This window comes from Buteo buteo, chromosome 9 (genome assembly GCF_964188355.1).
Source record: "Buteo buteo chromosome 9, bButBut1.hap1.1, whole genome shotgun sequence".
In the NCBI taxonomy this organism is placed as follows: Eukaryota; Metazoa; Chordata; class Aves; order Accipitriformes; family Accipitridae; genus Buteo; species Buteo buteo.
Genome location: NC_134179.1, coordinates 46,015,220 through 46,036,159, shown reverse-complemented (window position 1 = coordinate 46,036,159; position 20,940 = coordinate 46,015,220). Strand labels below are relative to the sequence as shown.

At 57.9% G+C, this 20,940-nt stretch overlaps 1 protein-coding gene across 2 annotated transcripts in view; it reads left to right on the top strand.

Moving 5' to 3' along the window:
- Positions 1 to 2,028: 2,028 nt before the first annotated feature.
- ZNF385C (zinc finger protein 385C) overlaps positions 2,029 to 20,940 on the top strand; it is a 61,734-nt gene continuing 42,822 nt past the window's right edge. For both annotated transcript variants that reach the window (XM_075036568.1, XM_075036566.1), the window contains exons 1-2: positions 2,029 to 2,222; positions 8,645 to 8,893. In XM_075036568.1, coding sequence (XP_074892669.1) covers positions 8,647 to 8,893 — 247 coding nt within the window. In that variant the 5' untranslated portion in view covers positions 2,029 to 2,222; positions 8,645 to 8,646. The remainder of the gene's footprint in view (positions 2,223 to 8,644; positions 8,894 to 20,940) is intronic.

The following is a 20,940-nucleotide window of genomic DNA, read 5'->3' as shown; positions in this document are numbered from 1 at the left end:
GCTGCATCAGGTTGCACTCCTCGGGTCTATTTTAAGAGGCGAGCGGCACGGAGGCGGGGGAGCAGCCAGAGCCTTCACCTCCCCGATCCCTTCGGCTGGGCAGCGCTCCTCTGGCAGCCGCCCCGTTATGAATGGGGAGCCAGGGTGACGTTCCTGCTTTCTCCCCAAAAGTTGGTGAAGCTGCCTGGTTTATTCCTCTTCTGCGGTGACACTTCAGATCCCCACCTTGCCGGCTCCTCCCTGCCCTGGATGGTGCCCGCAGGCAGCCAGCTCAGCCGGGGTGTCCTGCCCGCCTGCATCTTCTGGGAGCTTTGTGCCCTCCTTGAATTTTGGCATCATGTGAGACCTTGGTGGGGCGGTGCTGGGGAGAGGGCTGGGTGCTGGGTGGCTGCACCAAGGGCAGGCACATCCTCAGCTCGCCGCGCCTTTGTAGTAGGTGGCTCTGCCCTAATCTTTGTGCTGATGACAAGAAACCTGAAGGATTTTGTGATCTTGCAAGCCCCGTGCCAGGCGTTCCTCAGCTGGCAGCATGCGGAGCAGCCGGGGGGAACAGCAGCCAGTTGGGATGATGAATCGCTGGCGCCTCAATCTTTCCTCTCCTGCTGCTCCCTTATGCTGTGCTAACATTTACAGCTGAACCCCTGGGGACAAAATGTCAGACTCCCTGCCTGTGTTTGCTTTGGTTTTTTTCTCCGCTGGTGTGAGAGCGGGTGGGTCACTGCTGGGAGCCCACCCTCACCCACCCCAGGGGAGGAATGGGACCTGGCTGTCACCCGTGCCCGGGACAGCGTGCTTGCCAGACCCTTCATCATCTCATCTATCATTCTAAAAAGACACAGTCTGTGTGCCCTGCCTGCCCTGCCACCACCATGTTTTCTCTCTCATTACCCCACACTCTGCCCGTTTGGTCCCTGCTGAAGCTGATTAATCAACTCGTTGCCAATGTGGTGTTAGAAGCTGAGGGACTGTGGGACCCTGGGATGGGAGCTGAGGGTCACTTCCCAGGTTTTGGTTCCTGGGGCAGATGGGCATGTTCTCTGCACCGCTACAGAAAAGCAGCGTTGTTCCCTCCACGGCGTCTCCTTCAGTTTGGGTTTTAGCTGTCCTCGCTCTTCGGGAGCCAGGCTGAGATCTGCTGATTCAGGGGACACGCAGCCCTGCGGTGTTAATGATCTCTGATGTGCAAGCGACAGGACAAGCACAGCAGCACCAGCGTGCCCGTGCAATGCCCTCTGCATGCCTGGGGTGCTGCAGGATGTCCCACTGCCCTTCAGCATGTGGGAGCGGGGCTGATGGGGACCCCGGGGGGCATCCAAGGGTAAGAGCCAGCCTGAGCATTTGGAGGGCTTAGACTCAAGGTCTGAGGATGGTCTGAGCCCCCTGCGTGCCCTGGTCCCTGTACCAGGAGCCAGCCGGCAGCTCTGAGCTCTTCAGGAAGGCTGGCTCACACTAATCCTTGTCTGACAACGGATGGTTTATGGACTGATCCTAAAATGTGCCTCGCTCTGGCATTAGCAGAGCATATGTTGGGGCTGGGGGGGGGGGGCAGAAGGGGGCTGGTTTGATGCCATGTTATGAAATGCTGAAAGTGATGTAGGCATGGCCAGGGGCCCCGAAATCTGCAGTCTGCCCGTGTTTGCTCAGCTCTTTAGTCCGGGACATCAGAGCATCTCTTGATGCTGTAGCAGGTCTCCTGGGCCACCTCCATCCCATGGGGCAGAGCACCCGTGTGCTCGCTGCAGCCAAGGCCGGTTGCTTTTGCATCCCTCCACCCGTGGCTGGTGCCTCTTTATGAAGCCACACAGGGAATTTTCTGGGTCCGACCTTAGAGGCAGCCTGGGGAGTGCCCCCGTCTCCCTGTTCACCAACAGAGCTGATGTCAGGTGCATTCGCCCGCTCTTGGCACAAGGTAGCTCCTCCAGTGCAGCCTCCTGCCAGCTGGCGCCCGCTCCCCCGCGTGACGCTCGGGGCTTTTTGGAAACTTGCTGAGCTGCAGGCACCCAGCTCGTGCTCGCCCCGGCTCTCGTCTGGAGGCTGCTGATGAGGGCTGACTTGGTGGCGATCGAACCGCATTTGAAGTGCTCCTTGAAATATGAGACAAGGGTCGGAAACTCTCCGGGCGTAGGGGTGTCTGCTGTGCCCTGACGGCTGCGGCACACGGGCAGCAGCCGGCTCGGTGGCTGCGAAGGGCAGGGCTCGGTGCTCCCTTTGCCGGCGATCAGGTAAGGGCCTGCCAGCGCTGGGCTGGGGGACCAGGCGCTGCCTCTTCAGCATCGCTTTGCCTGGAACCCAAATGGGTGGGTGGACTGGAAATCGCCCGTGCCAGCAGTGAGGGTGTGCAATTGCCTGTGCAAAGGCAGGACGGTGCGGCTGCCTTGGTCAGCCAGGCTCCCCTGTGCCCCGGGGTGGGGGTCTGGGGCTCCCTGGGGGCTCTAGAGGGTGGACGCAGCCAGGGCTCCGGTGCAAATACCTGCCTGGCCTCTGTGCGCGGCAGTGATGGGATCACGGAGCTGCTCCAAGACTCGAACTGCCCCTCTGTTGAGATTTACACCTCCAAGCATGGGAACTATTGGCTAATTTGTGCACTCAAGACAATTTTAATGGGGACGCACTGTCAGCTCTAACAGCAAATTCCAGTAGAAAAGAGCAAACTGAGCCAGCAATGAGATGCAGTGATTTGAGCTGTGCTCGGGTAAGGGTTTGTGGTATTCTCTGGCTTTCCTGTGGATCCTTGCAAATGCAAACAGGGCCACTGCAAATAAGGTCATTGCTTGGGGTGTTTAAGTGAGTTTTGTGACAGCTGTTGGTGGTGACTTTCATACTAATTCTTATACTTCTGTTGCTTTTATTTACTGTTATGAGCACTTAACCAGAGATAAGGAAAGCGGATTCACTGTTATGGAATCATGTGAAGTCAAATCGGTTTGGTTTTTTTTGTTTTTTTTTTTTTTAGATTTCTTGCTCTCTTAGCAAGTTCATCCAAACTTTAGGTTCAGGTGGTAGTTTCCCTGATTTCACATTACTGAATGGGACAGACCTCCAGATTAGCAATTCTGATGCCATTTCAGCTCTGTGGCGAAGGCAGTTTTACTGGTGGAGGTTCTGGCCCCATGTGTTGGGTCCGTTGTGTTCAGGCCCAATAAAAGACCTGTGGGACACAAATCTGTGCTGATGGCAGGAGGGAGCCCAGGGGTCCCTGCCAGGGTAGGACTGGGAGAACATCCCTGGGCAGATGCTTGGGCTGCATCAACATGGAAACCTCTGGCCGGGCTGTGTTTAACTGCGTTCCCTGCACCCTGGAACGGCCTCGCTGTGTCTGTCCTCAGGTTATCCAGAGTTTCAGAATTGAGGTGAAGGACCCAATGTGCATCGAACCTGCTCTCTCATCAGGATTTTGTAGTTTGGCCAGAACCTCACTGTCCCGGTGACTTAGCTCATGCCCAGGTAGCTGCTTTTCTGGGTGCAAGCCTATTCCCCCTGCTAAAAAGCAGCTGTTTTGAGGTCTGGGGGGGCCCAGCATGGAGGGTGGGTGGCTGCAAGATCTCTGCCATGTGCCCTGAGCTCCAGCTCCTCCTTTGCAGGCTGAGGGTGCGTAAATGTGTCAGCACGCTGCAGATGTCTGCTGGCATCGCCTCCGCTAATCCTCCTCGCTCCTCCCTGCCGGCGTTGGGGGTTGCTGCCGCCTGCAAGTTCCTGGCAGAGCCGCCGAGCAGAAGGTGGCCAACTGTGGCACAGGGCACTGTTTGGTCCATCGGCACAGCCCAGGGGCTCACTGAGACTTGACCCTCCCCGGCCGCAGAGGTGAGGGATGCTGCATCCCTGTGCTCGCGGGGTGCGTGGGCAGCTGCAGGTGCATGTCGGCACGGAGCCGCCCTCCGGTGCCCACAGCCTGCGTGGGAAGTTATAGTTGCTAAAGAGTTTGGTTTGCGTTTAGGAGCTGAAGTAAAGGATGTCCCAGCATGAGGCTGCTTCAGAAACTCAGCTGCTGACTGCGCAGAGCAGCTACGGGGATGTCCCCTGCGGAGGGGACCGCAGGGCAAGCCCGGTTCCTGCAGAGGAAGCCTGGAGGTGCCGGGGTCTTGGGAAATGGGATCTCACTGCTGTGTGTGTGCCAAGGCCAGGCCCCAGGTGCTCAGGGGACCAGTCAGGGTTTTCCAGGGGCTGAAATTAATTTGGGCTGTGGCATCAGCTGAAGGGTTACCCTGGAGCCCAGGGATGCAGCGTCCCTGGGGCCAGTGCCAGCATTGGGACAGACTCCTGCTGCCCAGGCCCCTGGTGCAAATGCATCTGGCCTGGCTCCTGGGAGGAGAAATCACTGTTGGTGGGGAAGGGTGGTCCGTGGGGGGCTGAACTGGGGTGGTCAGGGGGAACAGTGGCTGCAAAGGTCCTGGAGCAGATGAAGAGGCATGTCCTCACCTGGCAGACCCTCGCTCCGTCACTTCCCTTCCACCTGCATGGATGCTCTCTGGAAAGGAGGCGAGCTCTGCCGTCGTGCACCCTCTATAAACCAGAGTGTTTCTTATTTCAGATATTTAATGCCTGGATTTAAAATTCTTTCTAACATTTGTCAGCGCTTTACAGCCTTTTGCAACATGTTTATGGTGCTATTAAAAAAGAGAGGGAGAGACCTGAGGTTATGGGCTACTGTACAGGAGTATATAAAACTGACCTTAAAATTACGAACTCGCTGTGCAAACCCACCTGCCTGGCAGCCTGCTGTGCCGCTCGGCTGGGGAGACCAGTCCGGCTGCTGGGAGCGACAGGGGATGAGGGGATGGCAATCCCAGAATCAATTTGTTATTCCAAGTGATTGCAAACAATAAAAGCACCGAGGGCTAGAGGGGGAAATCTCCCTCGGACTCAGATTGCAGTGCTGCAGTCCTGGGCTGGGGCTGTGTGTGTCACAGGGTGTGCAGGGCTTGGGGACCGGGGTGAGGACCAGCATCCCAGTGGGGGACCGGGGGCTTGCCATGCTGGGTGGGCAGCGTGTCCTGGAAATGCCACGTGGTGGGAGGATGGACACTTTGACGCAGCACTCACTGCTGCAGTGACACCCAAGCTGCTCTGACCTTCTTTTATTTCAGAGAGATTTGGACATCTGTCAGGGAGCTTTTCACACCCTGCAGGAGCCTTTGGCCCCGCTTGCCCGGCAGCGGGGTCGGCACAGCCCTCGGCGGTTCCGAGCAAAGGGCACCAAAAAGTGCAGATGGGGGGGGGGGGGGGGGGCTCATGGGCCTGGGGAGGTGTCGTTGGTGCTGATCAGCCAAGCGAAATCTGGGCAGAGGTGGGTGAGTGAACACCCCCCATCCCAGTGGAGCACTGGACCCCTTGGGAAGACCACCCAAAAGATGAGGTTGCTCATGGTCCTCCAAGGAGAAGACAAAAGCTTGGTGGCTTTGGCCCCGGGGGGGGATCGGGCAGTGGAGCCGGGATGCGTTGACCCTGTGCTTGGTGCTGGGTTTGGCTCAGAGCCCCCGAGTCACCTTGGGCATGTGTGGGGTGTCATTTCACTGTCACTGTGCCTCGGTTTCCCTCCTGTGAAAGGGGGTAACAGCCCCCCAAAAGATCCTCAATGCTTTGCTGCAAAGGCAAAATCTGCCCCAAAGTAGCTGTCAGTCAGGGAGCTGCTGGTCCTTACATGTGCAGTGACCTGTCCCAGCCAAGAATCATCAAATTTATGGTCCTGACACCTGAGAAGCAGAACAGGGGCAGCAGAAATTAAGTGAATGAGACAAGCGTGCACGCAATTAGGACAGACCTTTTAAACACTGCAATGAGAGCTGGGACAGGGAGCCTCTGCCTAATCAAAGCAACAGCAGTTCCTTTTTTTAAGATGAGGGAGACTTTTGGGATACTTTGTCCACATAATGTTCCAATTTTAGCTCTGCGTCCTGGGATGTAATTGCATTAAAAATACCCAGGGAGAGGGAGGATGCCAAGGGCACCCGGGGACCTGCCTCTGCTGGCGTGTCCCCACCAGTGCTCTGTGTGTCCTGCTGCATCCCCAAGGCCCCGTTTCACATTCCCGATGCTGATCGTCTCCCAGATCTGCTTTCCGGCTGCTCTGCTAATGGTTATTCTGGTAAAGGCCCTCTCCCTGTGGTGCTGCGGGGCTCCCTGCCCATCTGAGTGCAATCAGGCATTGATTGCTGTGAGTTTTGGGGAATGACCACAAATGACGCGGTTCAGTTGGATGGGGCAGCTCTGCTGCCGAGGTCTTCGCTCTCGGTGTGGGGTGGCTCTGTCCTGCTGCTGTGCCAGCCCCGAGCGTGCCAAGTCCAGGAGATTTCATCTGAAAAACATTAGCTGGTTTTTGTAAATACAACTTAGGGAGTTTTTGAGCCTTTCAGTGCTGGGCCATGCTTGTTTCAGTTGTCTCAAGCACAAGGGCTATGCATTTTCTTTCATTTTCATTGAAATGTGAAGCTGGAGCCTCAGGAAAAATCCTGAGGCCTCTAGAGAGAGTCCAGGGTTAATAGGTACCAGAGGGCTGCATGCGAACTTCAGGCTCCTAAATCCTTCTGCCCAAAAGTAGATTTACTTATATTTAATGTAAATCTCCTTTTAGTTATGCTCCTTACTATTTTAACCGGTGAAGCAGGAGTTTAAGGATCTTACTGTTAACATTTTTGGCTAATCATGGAGTAATTTAGGCTGGAAGGGACCGTTGGTGGTCGGTCCCACCTTCTGCCCGCTGCACAGCTGGCTGCAAGGCTGGAGCACGTTGTGCGGGTCCTGGTCCACCCCCCCACGCAGACCCCCTCCCTGAGCAAAAATGACATTAACTCCTTCAGGAGATGGTGACAAACGCCGCGGTGGGCGCGGGGTGGTGACGTCCCCCGGGGTGACACCGGGCTGGCTCTGCTGCCGCAGCCCGGGTCGCCCCCATCCCCGCAGGTCCTGGCTTTCGCCTCCGGCTCCGTTAACAGCCCGTGGAAAAACCTGCCGTTGCTTTTTGCTGACGAGAGCTCCGAAGGGAGATGCTCGCTGTCACCTCGGGGAGCTGGAAAGAGCCAGGCGGGTCCGGCGCCCTGAAAACGCCAAAACCCGCTGAGGACCGGGGCGTTCGCCGCACGGGTGGGTGGGTGGGTGGGTGGGAGCGCACCCATCCACCCACCCACGCCGGGGCGGGTGGGGGGTACCCGCGGCTGCCCCAGCCCGGTGCCCGCAGAGCCGCCGGCTCCCGCGGCTCGGGCCCGCCGCTCGCAGCCTCTGCGCCCCCGCGGGGCCGCGGCCGGGGCTGCAGCGCCCGGAGACCCCCCGGCCCCCCCCCGCCCGGCTCCCGGGGCCGAGCTGTGCCCGGCTGCTGCCAGCGCACCGAGACCTTCCTCCCCCGGGAGGGTCGGGGTGCTGCGGGGGAGGGCAGCCCCCCCCCCAACCCACCCCCGCCGGGGTCCCAGAGCACCCCCGGCTGGCTGCTGGGGAGCTGGGGGCAATTCTTGGGGCGCTCAAGTTGCGATGGGTCGTCTCTGGAGAGGAATTATGTGATTTGTCCCAGAGGGGAGTCTGGGGGAGCTCGGCCCGTCACCTCCCGCAGCAAAAACACGGGCGCGGAGGTGGGTGCGGGACTGGGGAACGCAAGCCGTGTCCGAGGGGGTGTGCGGGGCTTCCCACCATCAGGAGCAGTGGCTGGGGCTGCTGGGTGAGGTTTCCCAGGATGGTGCTGCACCAAGTCAGGCAGGGATGGCCGTGGTGCTTCAGGCTGCTTGTTGCATAAACCAAAGCCCCTGGTCTGGTCCCTAACGTCCGAGGAGGGCACCGGTGAACCCCCGAGCAGTGTCTGCACAGCCCTTCCTGAGGATGCCAAGGGCATCTCTGCAGTGCACCTTTGCAGCCTGTCTGGCCACCCACAGACACCCCGGTCCCCCGGTCTTGGCCCCTTGGGGTGTCTCGGCACCGCGTGCCTGTGTGTATTTGTAACTGGCAGCTGCCAGCTCCAAGGTGGTAACTGGATCGCAGGGCTCGGGTGACCTTTGCGCCTCTCCAAGGCTCAGTTCTGGATGTCCCACCAGCTCCCAGTTCGGGGTCGGGCAGTGGGGACTGTGTGTCTGTGCGGTGAAGGCTGCAGGACGGCCGTCCCCAACCCCTCCATGGGCAGCTCTTCCACCTGGTGGCCCTGTGTGGGTCTGGGACTTGAGCTCCCAATGCGAGTTGCTCCTGCAGAACCCTGCGTTCAGGACAGGCACCCACTTAACATGGGCTAGAAAGTGCTCGTGGCTTGAGGTACCGGTGCCGGTCCTCCTCCTGCTGTGGCAGGGATGGGCTGCAGGACACCAGAGCAGCGCACGAGTCCAACCAGTTGAATTTCTTGCCTGCAGAGAGTTGGTTACCATCCCAGCTCTTCCCTCGGCCAACCTACGGTGCTGTCCAGGAGTGAACAGAAAGACTTTAACTGACACGAGGAGTGTCGTTTGGTGCTAGAAACTTGGAAGAAGTGTGTTATTCCCTGCTCCAGCACTAACCTCTTAGGAATGCCACTGATCTTGCCTAATGCAACTCCTTGCAGAGATGTAAATGCTGCTGTTCTTGCTCAGGAAGTCTGGGCACCCCACAGGCATGGGACCTGTGCTTGATTTTCCTGCCTCACTCGGCCACTTGTTCCCATCCCTCTGTCCTCACGGCAGGTCTGTCCTTCCTCCCGCAGGCATGAAGCGGCCCCTGAGCCCATCCCACAACCCCGAGAGCGGGGTGCGGCTGGTGGAGGCGGCCAGCTGCCCACTAAGCCAGCCCGAGCAGCGCATGAAGCGGGAGAAGAAGCACCAGTCCTTCACACTCTGCGAGGTCTGCAACATCCAGCTCAACTCGGCCGCGCAGGCGCAGATCCACTACAACGGCAAGTCCCACCAGAAGCGCCTCAAGCAGCTCAACAAGGGGAAGATGCCGGCAGCCCAAGGTAGGAGCCCATCCATCAAGTCAAGGTTGCCCAAAGGCTGCCCTTGCTCTGGGACAGCTACTCCGCTGGGCTTGGTGTGCTGGAGTTGTGGGATGTTCGGGAACGCTGTGCTGTCCTCGGCATCTGTCACTCGCTTGTCTGCCTGAACTCCAGGGGCTTCCCCAGCCCGCTGTCACTGCCGGTCCTCAAGTGGTTTTGGGGCCTGAGAGCCTGCGCTGCTGCGCCGGATGGATGGATGCGTGTGGGTCCCGTCCATGTGGAAGTATGGTTGCTGGTACTCTGTGTCTCTGTGAGCATCTTCTTGGGTTTCTGTAGGTGACTTGTGCAGCTGGGATGAGCGCATCCAAGGGTGGAGTGGCTGCCGGCTTCTGGGTTACCGGCTACCTGCTTTCCAGGTGCCATCCTGACCCTGTCCCTCCAGCCTCCTGCTGTGCACGCGTCCTGTAACTCTGCTGAGTTTGGCTGCTGTTGTCTCAAAATACTGCTTAGATTTTGGTGCTGAGGGTTAAAAGCTCTCAAGTGACGCTTTCAAATATGGCTGGAGGTTTTGTTGGAAGCTATGATCTCCTGAAACTTCATCTCCATTTTTTTGTTGGGGTGCTCTGCACTGGCAACCCCTGTTAACCTGCTGTGTTCTGTGCTCAGATATTCTGGCAGTATGTAGCTGCCTTGGATTCCACTGGCCCTCTGACACGTAACGTCCTTGGCAAATGGTCTCATTGTGCTGGCTTGTGGTGGGGGATCTTGCTTCTGTCCTGCAGCCCCAGGAGAGGCTGCCCGGGGAGGGCTTCTGTGGTGTGTTTGCACAGGGGAGGTCACTGCCCCGAGTCCCTTGTACAAGGGGATCTGTTGCCTGCCGTTAGCTCACTGGGCTACCAGCGAGCACTGGGATATTGTCTGCTGTGACACTGACACTTGATGGGCCCTACAACAAACCAGACAAGCTGTGCCATCTGGAGTCTGTGTTTAACAGGGTCGATCTGTTCCAGTGAGAAGGGAGCACCAGCTTTGCAACAAGGGTGGGTCTTGTTTTCTGTTTAGAGACCCATGTTTATCAAAAAAAACCACTTAGCAGAAGTGGCAGCCAAGACAGCTCCGTGTTTGCCCTTGACATGATGTTTTAGGGTCCATGGTTTTGTTTCGCGAAGTGTTTAGGTGATGGGCTGAGTGCACGGGACCTCGGGCGTTGCAGCATTAGTAGGCGAAGGTATCTTTTGTGGGATGCCCTGAAGCACCTGTATCTGAACTCCTGGGGGTGACGTGCGCAGTGGCCTCTTCTACTTGCTGGTCATCCATGTAATGCCGTGCTGGGGGTGTAGTGGTCTGAGGCTGCTGTGAGTTGGGGATGGTTTCTCTTTTTGGCGGTGGAGCTCCCGTTAATTGCCAAGTTATTGTAAAACACCTCTGTTGTGTTACGACTGGCAAGAGAGCAGCCTGGCGTCATCCCTCCAGGCAGGCTTGACATCCACTCCACGTTGTTAGCAAGTCCAGGCAGTGCAGAGCCGTGTATTAACTAGTCAGGCTGCAGCACGAGGAAGGAGCATGTCTGCTGGTGGCTGGACAAAGCCTCTTCTGAAGAGCAACGAGGTGATCCCATCATGCTGAGCCTGACTAACCAAGTCTCCGCTTTCCTGCCTGGTTTTTTTTCCAAATGTCACCTTGGTGACGGCAGTCTCCTCTAAGCCCCCCTCCTCAGTTCTCTGGGGGCACTTTCAGCATACAAGAAGGGCTGGCGCTTGTCCCCGGGGTCTGGGTGGGAGGGTGGTCCCGGCCCCTCGCCCGTCAGCCGCAGCGGGGATGCTGGCACACGGCAGGTGCTGTGCCGCAGGGCTGGAGCTCGTGCGGGGGCAAGGACTCGCTTGCCCTCTGTGCCATCTGTTGGCATTTACCTGGCCTGGGCCCGTACAGCTGACTGCTGCAGATTTTCTCCTGCATAAAAGCAGGGAAACGTGCCCACAAATGTCACCCTGCAACAACGATTGACCGGCTCTGCCTGAGCCTTTCGGCTGCGAGGGTTTGCGTTGCATTAAGCAGCAAACCAAGGGAATTTGTTCTTCCTGGTGCAGACACGTGTGCCCAGGGCAGTGCCCGGAGCCCAGTATTCCCAGCCTGAGGCCAGTGCTTTCCCCAGGACCCTGCTGCCATTCGAGGAGGGTGTCACTGGCTGTGCACCCTGCGGCTGCTCCGCAGGGACCAGCGGTCGCAGGGGGTCCTGGTGCAGCCCCCTTTCAGCTGCATTGGGCAGCCGACTTGGCAACTGACCTCCTTTCCTTACAGACTAATTACAAGCCGGATTAATGAGCTGAGGTCTCCAAAGCACTTTGTAGCTAATTGATGCCTTTATCTGGTGTGAGGGTGATGAGAAGTTGAGGGGAAGGGGAAAGGGCGGGAATGTGCCGGAATCCTGTAAAACCGCATGTTCGATGCCAGTCCCTCGTTGCCCAGCACTGTGCCCCCCGGCTGCCCTTCTGCGGCCCACGGCGTGCCGTCCTGCAAGGGGCTGCTCTGCTGAGGAGCAGTAAGGGGTTGGAGTCTAGTCCCAGTTTTGTGAGGAAATGTTTGTTTAATAACATCTGAAGCTGGCAACATCTGTTGGCAAACAAATCTGCAATGCTTTTGCAAACAGCGAAGCAGGAGCGGGTTGCAGGGTGGTAAAACCTGCTGCGTCTGGCCGTCCCAGCCCCAGTTAGCGGGATGGGTGATCATGGCACCGTGTCCCACACACAGACGATGCTCTCTGCGTACTGGGTGGCTATCCTCAGTGCTCGTGCCTTCGCTGCTGTGCTCACTGGTGGCTTCTGGCACATCTGTGGGGTGGGGAGGTCCTGGGTGAGAATCTGGACCCGTGTTCCCCTCCAGCACTTTCCATCCTGCTGAGCACTGGACTTCAAAGGCAGGAAAGTGCTGATGGGACCTGGCTCACAGCCGGGTCAGGAGGATGCTCATCCCCAGCAAACCAAGAGGGTGGGTAACTGGGTGCTGCGGTCGGTGCCAGGGCCCTGGCTACGCTGCCCTGGCCTTGGCAGACCTCTGTGGATCAGTCTGTATAAATACCTGCTTCTGCACTTGCTAGAGACGGGGCAGGCTGGAGCCATAAATTCCTAGCATGGCAATGGTCATCTGTATGCCAAATCCTGCCCTCCCTGGTGGTGGTTTTGTTTGAGCAAGGCCTAGGATATGCAAAGGAGCTGGTCTGTTTATCATCGTTTACTGACAGATGGAAATATTGCCTGCTATTTTAATGGGAGCAGGGCTCATAAATTCTAGCCTGTAGCTTCCAGATTCTCCCACCGGACCCAGTTGTGGCTCGATGGGAGGCTGTCCAGGGATGCATTTCCTATCGAGCCAAAGAATCTCGGAGCGTGCAAGTATGCTCTTTGTACTTCTGCATCGTCCCTGACCTCCGCCAGCGTCCAGGGCTCCAGCAGACAGTCGCAGCCCTTGGGGCTTTGCTGCGCTGTCAGCCTTGCGCAGGCTTTGCTCTGGCGTTCAAGGTGAAATTGGCTTCTGCTTGCGCAGGACTGCAATTTGCTTATGTGGGGAAATTGCAGACGGCATCTGCTCCCCTCGCCTCCCCAACCCTCCTCCCCCCCTCCGTGGCGGTGGGGAACCGGTGCCTGTGCAGGACGCTGCTCCCACCGCAGCCTGCTCCGCTCGTCTGGAGCTGACCTTCTCCCCCATGCTTTTGGTTAAAAATGTCATTTCCAGCTTTGTCGTGGGCAACTTTTCCCAGCCTCCTGAGGCGTGAGCCCGGAGGGAGGCACGCGGCCGCAAATCACAAATGAGGGCTGGGAACCGGTTGATGTGATGCCCGTGTCCCCTCTGCGCTGGTCGTGCCGCTGGCACTGTGGGTGCTCGGTGCCACCCAGCCCCACGTCACCTGTGCTGGGAGAGGGGCTGATCCCTCCCCAAACCCAGTCGTCCACCGCTGCTGAGAAAAGCGGACCAGTCTTTTCTGCCTTGCCCAAGTGAGCTAACGACAAGTGCTGGAAAAGCTCCTGGTCTGTGCTCCTGCCTGGGCTGCAGCGTGCAGGCAGGGCTGGGCAGAGATGATGATAGCTTGGGCTAAGCCTGGTGCTTGGGGGGCCCTGCCCCATCACACTCCTCTTGGAGCCCTTCACCAGCCAAACCAGCACATTTGGGTGCAGAGAAAATGCACCTGCCTGTGGTCACAGGAGCAGTCGCCCCTTCTTGGGCAGCTCCTGGCCAAGCTGCCCGCTCTGGCGATGGGCTCAGCCCAGCACAACCCACTGAGAGGGCAGGCTGAGGCGGGTGTCTGATAATGTGTCAGCACTGGGGGAGCCTTGGGAGGAGAGGGAGAGTTTTTAAAGACAATGAATTAAATGAAATAATTGAGTTAGACAAAGATGGGATATTCCTCTGAGCTGGAATCTCTGTCTCGCACTGACATCTACAGCTACATCAAAGGCAGCTTTCACAGATGCTGCTCCATCTTCCCTGTTTCCCCTCTGGCTTCTCTGATCAGCTATTTCTGCAAAGGCTGTAATCGCTTGCATTTCATGGAGCAAAGCTGTGGAGGAGCTTAGCTGGCAAACAGATGTGTTAATCAGTATCATTACAATTTATTAGCTCTATGCCAGAAAGACCCCCAACTTAAAAACAAATTATTGTTCATTAGGCATTTTCTTGCAAGGCAAATCATAGATTTCTGTTGTCTCACGACGAATTGCAGTGCAGGCGACAATTAGATACGGGATGTCCACAGATGAAAGATGTCTTCGTGTTGCAGATGCCAGTTCAAATTCAACTGGGTCAAGAGTGATTTAATTGCTGCCTGCGATTTTCAGTGGTGCTCAAGTGAGCTCAGGTTGCTCTTGGTGTCCTTGTGCTCCCGCAGCCAGGAGCCAGACCCCCCAGTTCTGGTGCCAAATGAGCAGAAAAAGCCGCGCTACCCCAAAACAGGGAGCAGTGGCTGCGGGCACAGCCTCCAGCGCTGCTTTTGTGCCAGTCCAAACTGCTGGGTGAGGGTAGGGACAAGGGTTTGCTGCCTTCCCTTTTTCCTCCTGGATGATCTCCGGGGCTGCCCATCGCAGGATGGGCTGAGCTGGAGCACTTCAGGAATTTGCTCCCCTGCTGTCCACTGCTCCCAAAAAAGGCCCTTCCACCAGTGTCCCAAAAAAGTCACAGGATGTAAAGAGCAGCTCATGCTCCCCCGCTGCCGGAGCCGGCGTCCCCAGGCCCTGTCAGCTCGCATCTCGCTGAAGCGTGGCAGGGAAGCGTTCTCCTTTGTAGCAGGAGTCTCCCAGCTTCCCGGGCAGATCCGAGCTGACAGCAGCTCATACCCCACCTTGGCCGAGGGTGGTGGGTGCTGGGGGGTGGTGGGAAGGACACCCTGTCCAGGCATCTCCCATGCCAGGAGGGTCTGTGCGAGCCCCGAGCCCACTCGAACGACCTTTCCCAGCCCTGGGGGCTGCCGGTCTGCTCCCCCAAACCCAGTGCTGAGGCTGGGTGGGCAGGATTGAGCCAAAACACGCGGAACCAGCTGGGCGCTGGTCCCAATACATGTCGCAAGCTCTTTTTCCTCCCTTCCACGTGCCTCCATGGCATTACATACCCAGCCCCTCTCGGGGGCTGCCCAGTGCTGTCCCCCAGCCCTCGCACTGGATCTCCCTGTGCTGCCGTCCCCACCCGCTCAGCAGCGCTGCACGGAAATAACGGCTTCTTGCGAAGGGAAAGGTCCCGGTTTCCCCAATTAGCCGCTGAAATGTCTGTCTGTGCGCGTTTGCAGAGCAGAAAGGCTTGAGATGAGCAGAGAAATCGGTGTGACAGCTTCAGCATCGCTGGGTCTGCAGCGGAGGGGCTGGGCCCCCAGGAGGGGACGTGGGGACCCCACGGGAGTCTGCGCCGCTCCGGGAGCCGCGGAGGGGCTGGCGGCTGCCGGTGGGAGTTATCTTGCGTTGCAGGGGGGTGCCAGCCGAACCCCAGATTTTGGCAGCAGGCAGGGCTGCTTCTGGGTGCCGGGGGGGGAACCTGCTCCCCTCGAATGGCTCCTCCATCACAAGCACGGGGCTGCGGCGTGTGAGGGCTGGTTTATCCAGATGAAAGCAATGGGCTGTGGTGTTAAACTGCGGGAGACCCCCAGAAGGATCCCAGGGGTGCTTGCGCTGCTGAACAAAGCCTCGTGTCCCTGGGCATCACCCAGGCTGTCAGTGGCCTGGGTGAGCTGTTCTCGGCCAGCAAATGGAGGGTCCCCGCAGCCTGTTGTGCTGACCAAGGAGTGCAGGTTCACAGCCGCGCTCTCTGCTGGGCTGGGATAACCCTGCCGGTAGACGAGTCCTGAAAACGACCTGGAAGATCGCCTGGGAAAACAGTGCCCTGGCGTGGAGAGCAGCAGTGGGAGCAGAGCTGGTGGGTCTGACCGTGAACAGTCTGGCTGGTGCGTGGTGGCTGCGGGATCCTGCAGTGGGATCCCGCTCTGTGTGCTCCGGCATCTCGGAGGTCAGCTGCAGCGACTGTTTCCTTCTGCCTTCCCCCTGCTGCTCTCTGCTGTCAGAGCTCTTCAGCTGTTAATTACCAAGAAAATGGGTGCCAGTCTAATTTTTTTTTCAATTTCGTGTTATGCACGGAATCCTTTAACTGTCTTTAATAAACAGGGCGATGCTCAGTGGCGCTTTGTCTGCAATAAAATCCAATGTATTGATTTAAACAATATGCAAACATGCAGGATTAGAGTCTAATTGGGGACTAATCGGGGTGCAATGGCCGTGTCGCCGGCTGGGCCAGGATGTCCTCGAAGCCCGGGCAGGCGCGGTGGGAATGTGCCCAGCTCCTCCGGCCGTGCTGCCGGGAGCCCCCGTCCGTGACCAGCCTTGGCAGCCTGCCGGGAGCTGCACCAGCGATGCTGCGGGGGGGGAAAGTTGGCTTTTCTGGCTTCCTCCTTAATTCCTGCAGTGGTTTGCTGCTTTCCTGCTTTTGGGACTTTTTGGAGAAATTTGACAAGGAAAGCCAAGGGTCCGGCTGGGCCAGGAGCTGCGTTCACAGCGCTCCCTCGCCTGGCACGGCCCCTGAGCCTGATGTCTGCTGACAAGATTAGTTATAGATACTGGCGGGGGGGGAGCAGTTGGGAACATAAAGGAGCAGTGGGTGAGTGGGGAAGGACAGGCGTGGGTCTCGCAGGGGCTGGGTGGGGGACTGCTCCCGCTCGACCCCAGCCGGTAACTGGCCACGTACCTCCTGGGGATGTCGATGCAGCGCATCAGGCTCTCCTGAACTTCCTAACAGCAGATCCGTGCCCAGCCTGTGCGTTAAAGGGTCTTTAATATTCAGCTGTGACAGACGCTGCATCTACCCGTCTGTGGATCGATAACCTCGTGGCCAAATGGTAGCGGGGTTCATATTTTAAGCTTCTGTAAATTTAGCGAAGGACAAGCATACGGAGTCCTCCTGCTCGGTTGGCCTCGGCTGCTCCCTTCAGCTGCGAGCAAAGATGATTAAAAATAGCTTTTCAGATCAGATTTGAATAACCTGGAATCTCAGTGGGGGAAATTTAGCGTTTTTTCATGTCTTAAAGATGTTTGCTGGGATCAGGTGTTGTTTGAAGAAGCGCAGTTGTGTAATTGTACGTTTTCCTTCCCTCTGCTTATTCCCAGGCTTCTCCCTTCCCCATTAGGGTGTGGGGATGTTCCTCGAGGCTCCCGGTGGCAGCGAGCCCCGGCAGGGTTGGGTGCTGTGCAGAGCTGGGGGGGAGCAGCCGCCCTGCCCCAGCCCAGCTGCCGAGGGCTGAGAAGGGGAGAGACTGACCCCCATCACCGGGAATTGGCAGAAAAGCTCCAGTCCACTAAATGCTCCTGTTATACCGAAAAAAGCCATTTCACGTGGGGGAAAAGGGCCTCTGAGCTCCACGTGAGAGATTCTGTGGGAGCCCAAACCCTCCTCTTGGCACATCAGCCTTGTGCCAGCCCATTAATCTGGAGAAAACTGCTCCCTTTTTAAATCCTCTGAAAATACCCCATTAACTTGCTCTCCCTCTGAAAAGCCTAGCTATTCAGCTTATCATGGATTAATAACTGTATCATAATTAATCTCTGATTTTATTGAGTCGGTAACTTCAAATAAAAAAAAAAGTTGATTAGCTGTTAACTTTTGTTAGAAGGATTTTCCTGATGTAGTGCTTTCCCTATCAGGGCACTGCCCCTCTGCTCTGCACCCTGATTTCTGGCCAGGGGATTCAGGGATTTTTTTTTTTTTTTTCCCTGACACACTTATTCTAAAAAGATCCTTAGAATTTAAACTCTCGGCCAAAAAATGACGCAGAGAAGCTACTGGGCTTTGCCTTGTGCAAGTGCAGCCTGGCGCAGGCTGTTGTGTGTGTGATGCTCAGAGCGAGGAGGAGGTCAGAGCCCCGCTGCAGTGGGGGGCCGGGGTGGATGCTGTGGCTGCATCTGTGGGAGAGGTTTGCCTTGAAAAAAAATAAAAATAATAAAAAAAAAAAATAAAAAAGAGACCAAGCCAAAAGATAACAAGCTATGATAATATATATCAAGTATAATCTTTGGGTGGGCTGGCACCCTGGTGCCTGGGCTGTGGGGGTCAGCAACCATGGGGGTGTTTGGGAGGGGAGCGGAGCGAGCTGCGGTTTCTCAGTGCATTGAGGGGAAACGGGGGGGGGGGTCTCACGGGAACTGGACCCATGTCTGAGGGGATGAGATGTGTCATGGCAGAGGGTGAGGAGGGTGCAAACGTTGGGGTGAGGGAATAGGTGGTGGGAGGGATGGGGTCATTTTGAAGGGGAGACCCCGGCAGCAACTGCTGGCTGCACACAAATATTGGAGACTGGCTTTTGGCCCCGCACCAGCCCCCAAATGGTCTCCCGGGTGTGAGATGGGTCTGACCTTCGTGAGGTGCTTCTCTGGGGGAGGGTGCGGGCTGTCTTCATCCTCCGAGGATGGGGCATCACGGGGGGAGCGGAGAGCTTTGATCCGAACACCTGGTCCTGTGCTTGGCTGTGCGGCTGATTCCTCCTCTGATAACGTGCTAGCCAAATTTCTAGTGCTGCTTTCCCCCTCCCTTTCCTTCTCTTAAAATCACCCTCATCAAAAGGCTGCCATCATTTCTGGCAACTGGGATAAAGGGGTTTATTTCCTTTGAGTCCCAGGAAGATGCAGCAGCCAGTGCAGCGTTCCCGTGTGCCTGGCTCGTTCCACTGCGGGAGCTGCTGATGCCAGGGATGGGCTGGGATGAGCTGCTCGGGATGGGTTTTGGGGAAGCCATCGGCTTAAATCACAGCTTGGGGTGCCCGGGGGGCTCTGGCCCTTGGCTGAACTTTCCGGGGAGGTTTGGTATGTGCCCAGTGGGACCGTGCGCGGGTGCTGTGGACGTGGGGTCGCGGCAGGGTTGTGGCAATCGGAGCGGTAAGGGGAGCAGCAGCAGCCGGGCAGGGCTGTCCTCTGCACGGCACGCTGCCGAGATGTGTTGCCAGCAGAGCCAGGGAGGCAGAGGCTGAGCTGTGCTGTGTACAGAGGATGCTGCTGGCAGTGGCGATTTTTCCCGAAATCAGGAGGGAATTGCCTCATGTTATTTTTAAGCACTGTATTTTGTGAGCCAGCTATCCTTAATCTTGGATTTTGCTGTAATTTTCTTCCATTTGGTTTGCTATCAAGTTGCAACAATAGCGTTTTATGGCCACTTAGCTCAGGCATGCGTCACACGTGATCTTAATTGGAAGTGGATTAAGAGCAACGGGGAACATGCAGCCATGGAATATTTCACAGTTTCCCATGTAGCATCAGCTCAGCAGATTTGGAAGAGGAAAGCCTGGGATTTATTTTAAGTGGGGGGAAAAATGGAAAAAAGCAGAAGCTAACCAGGAGAGTGTCTCGGCTTGTTAGCGGCTGCTGATCCCCATCCCGAGAGAGCACCCAGCCTGGCAGGGCCTTTCCCAGGGAGGGCTCCAGCAGCAGCTTCGAGCGGGGGGCGAGGTGCCGGGTCTGTGCCGGGGGTGCTCCGGGAGCTCCCGGCTCCTGTGGCCGCATCCTGCTGGAGGGGGCTCCTCTGTGCCTCCCCCAGCTCTCGGGTGCTGCTGCACAGCCTCGCTCTGCCAGCCAGCGCCCTGCCACGAGGGTGCCTTTTGCTCCTTCGACATCCCCACGGAGAGGTGAGGACGCGTGGGACCTCGGTGGCCCCGGGGGGACGCGACCGTGGGGGGGGCTCAGCCGTTCCCCGGGGATGGGGGGCGGCCGCTGTCCTGCTCCGGCGTGGGAGGAGAGGCGAAGCATCGCGCTCCCTCCCGCTCCCGCGCCGGCTGCTGTCATCGGGGATTAGACGTGACGGATAAAACGGGTCGCACCGGGCTGTGCGTGCGAGGGCCGCGCAGCCGCCCTGCGCCGAGGCGCCGTCCCAAAGAGCATCGGGGCTGAACGGGCTTGGGGAGGGGGACACCAGGGTGGGGTGACAGCGGTGGGGAAGTGCCTTGTCTGGGGTCTCGATGAACAGCGAGGCTGGGAACGCAGCTCGTCCCTCCCGGCCTCCGGCCACGGGCCCCTCTCGGTGCCCGCTGTGCCTCGGCCGCTTCCCTGCATGTGTGTGCACACGCGTGTGCTGCTCTCCCAGAGAAAAGGGGGGGAGCGAGCATGCATTAAAAAAAAAAAAAAAAGGCAAATGGGGAGGGGAGGTAGGTAGGACTGAGCTGGATAAGGGCGAGCAAAGGTTTGTGGGTAGTGTAAAGCTGTCACTGTGATTTAGGGTCGGCTGGTTAAACTGTTTTATGTTCACAGACAGTAAGTCGTAAGCAATATAAAATTTTCTATGAAGAGATGATCTTCCCTCGTCATGCTTTATGCCATCTTTCCCAGAGTGATCTCTCCTTTTTATAACCCCACGGTGTCACGGCGCGGTTGCGCGGAGGGAGAAAACCGGATTCTGGCCATTTGAGAAATGGCGACAGCCCGAGCCCCGGAGGTTGGGTCTGTGCCGGGGAGGGGAGCGAGGAGCTGGGGGGCTGAGCCGCGGCGGGGTGCCGGCTACCTCAGCCTGACCCCGACGGCTGCACCCGCATTTTGGCTGTGTGAGGGACCGAGGTTCGTGATGCTCTGTGGCCGTGCGACACAGTGGGACGTTGCTCCACCGCACCGCTGCCGGGGTCCTGCCGTCTCGCCGAGCCCCGGTTGCTGCCGTGGGACAGCTGATATCGCTGGGAACAGATCGGTGCAAAGCCCACGCATGCCGGGTGGGTTGGCCGTGAGTGACCGGTGTGCGTCCCTCCGGCACAAGGACTGGTGGCCTTTCCTCCCGGGGCAGCAGCCACCTCTCTGCTTTTAGTGCATGAGAGGCAGTTTTGGAGCAGGACTGTGTTTAACTGCAGTCGTTGCGTGATTGCCTTAAATCAGGTTTCCTCCCTTTTTCTTGCCTCCGAGTTGTTGCTGCTTTTTGAAACCTCGCACACAATGCTGCTCCAGTTCACCTTTGATATTTTCTACGGCCGTAGATTTATGAGTAATCGTTTCATTTATTTCACCGTTGCCGTGTCAGCGGGAGCGCCTTGGCGTGCTCTGTGCCGTGGCACTGGCGCGCGTGCCCGTCCCCGCGGTGCTGCCGCGCAGCTGGATGTGCTCCCCAGCCCCTGCCAGGTCCTCAGGAGCCCCCCGAGGGGCACGGAGCTGAGTGGGGACCTTGCGGACGAGACCAGAGCCGGCGTCACCCCCTGGCTAATTAAACATCGAGAAGATTTTGGGTAGCTGGTTGCCACGCCAACCCCCAGCTGAGCCGATGAGGGGGCTCAGGAGCCCTGTGACACCCCCCTGCAAATCTGCACAGGGCCGGGGGGAACTGGCACGGCAAACGCTTTTCACCCTCCAGCGAGGAGGATGAGGAGGAAGGCAGCTGCCCCGGGTACGGCAGCCCTTGGCCACGGGAAGGGGATAACAATGCTGGGCCACGTCGGATGCTGCGTGGCCGGAGCTGCCGAGGCTCTGCCTCCGGCGTCGGCCGTGCCGGGCGGGCTGGGGCCGGAGACCCGGCGACGGGGGGAACGGCGGCAGATGTGCCGATGACCGCGGCGCCTGGCTGTGGGGGTCGCAGCCCGGGGGCCG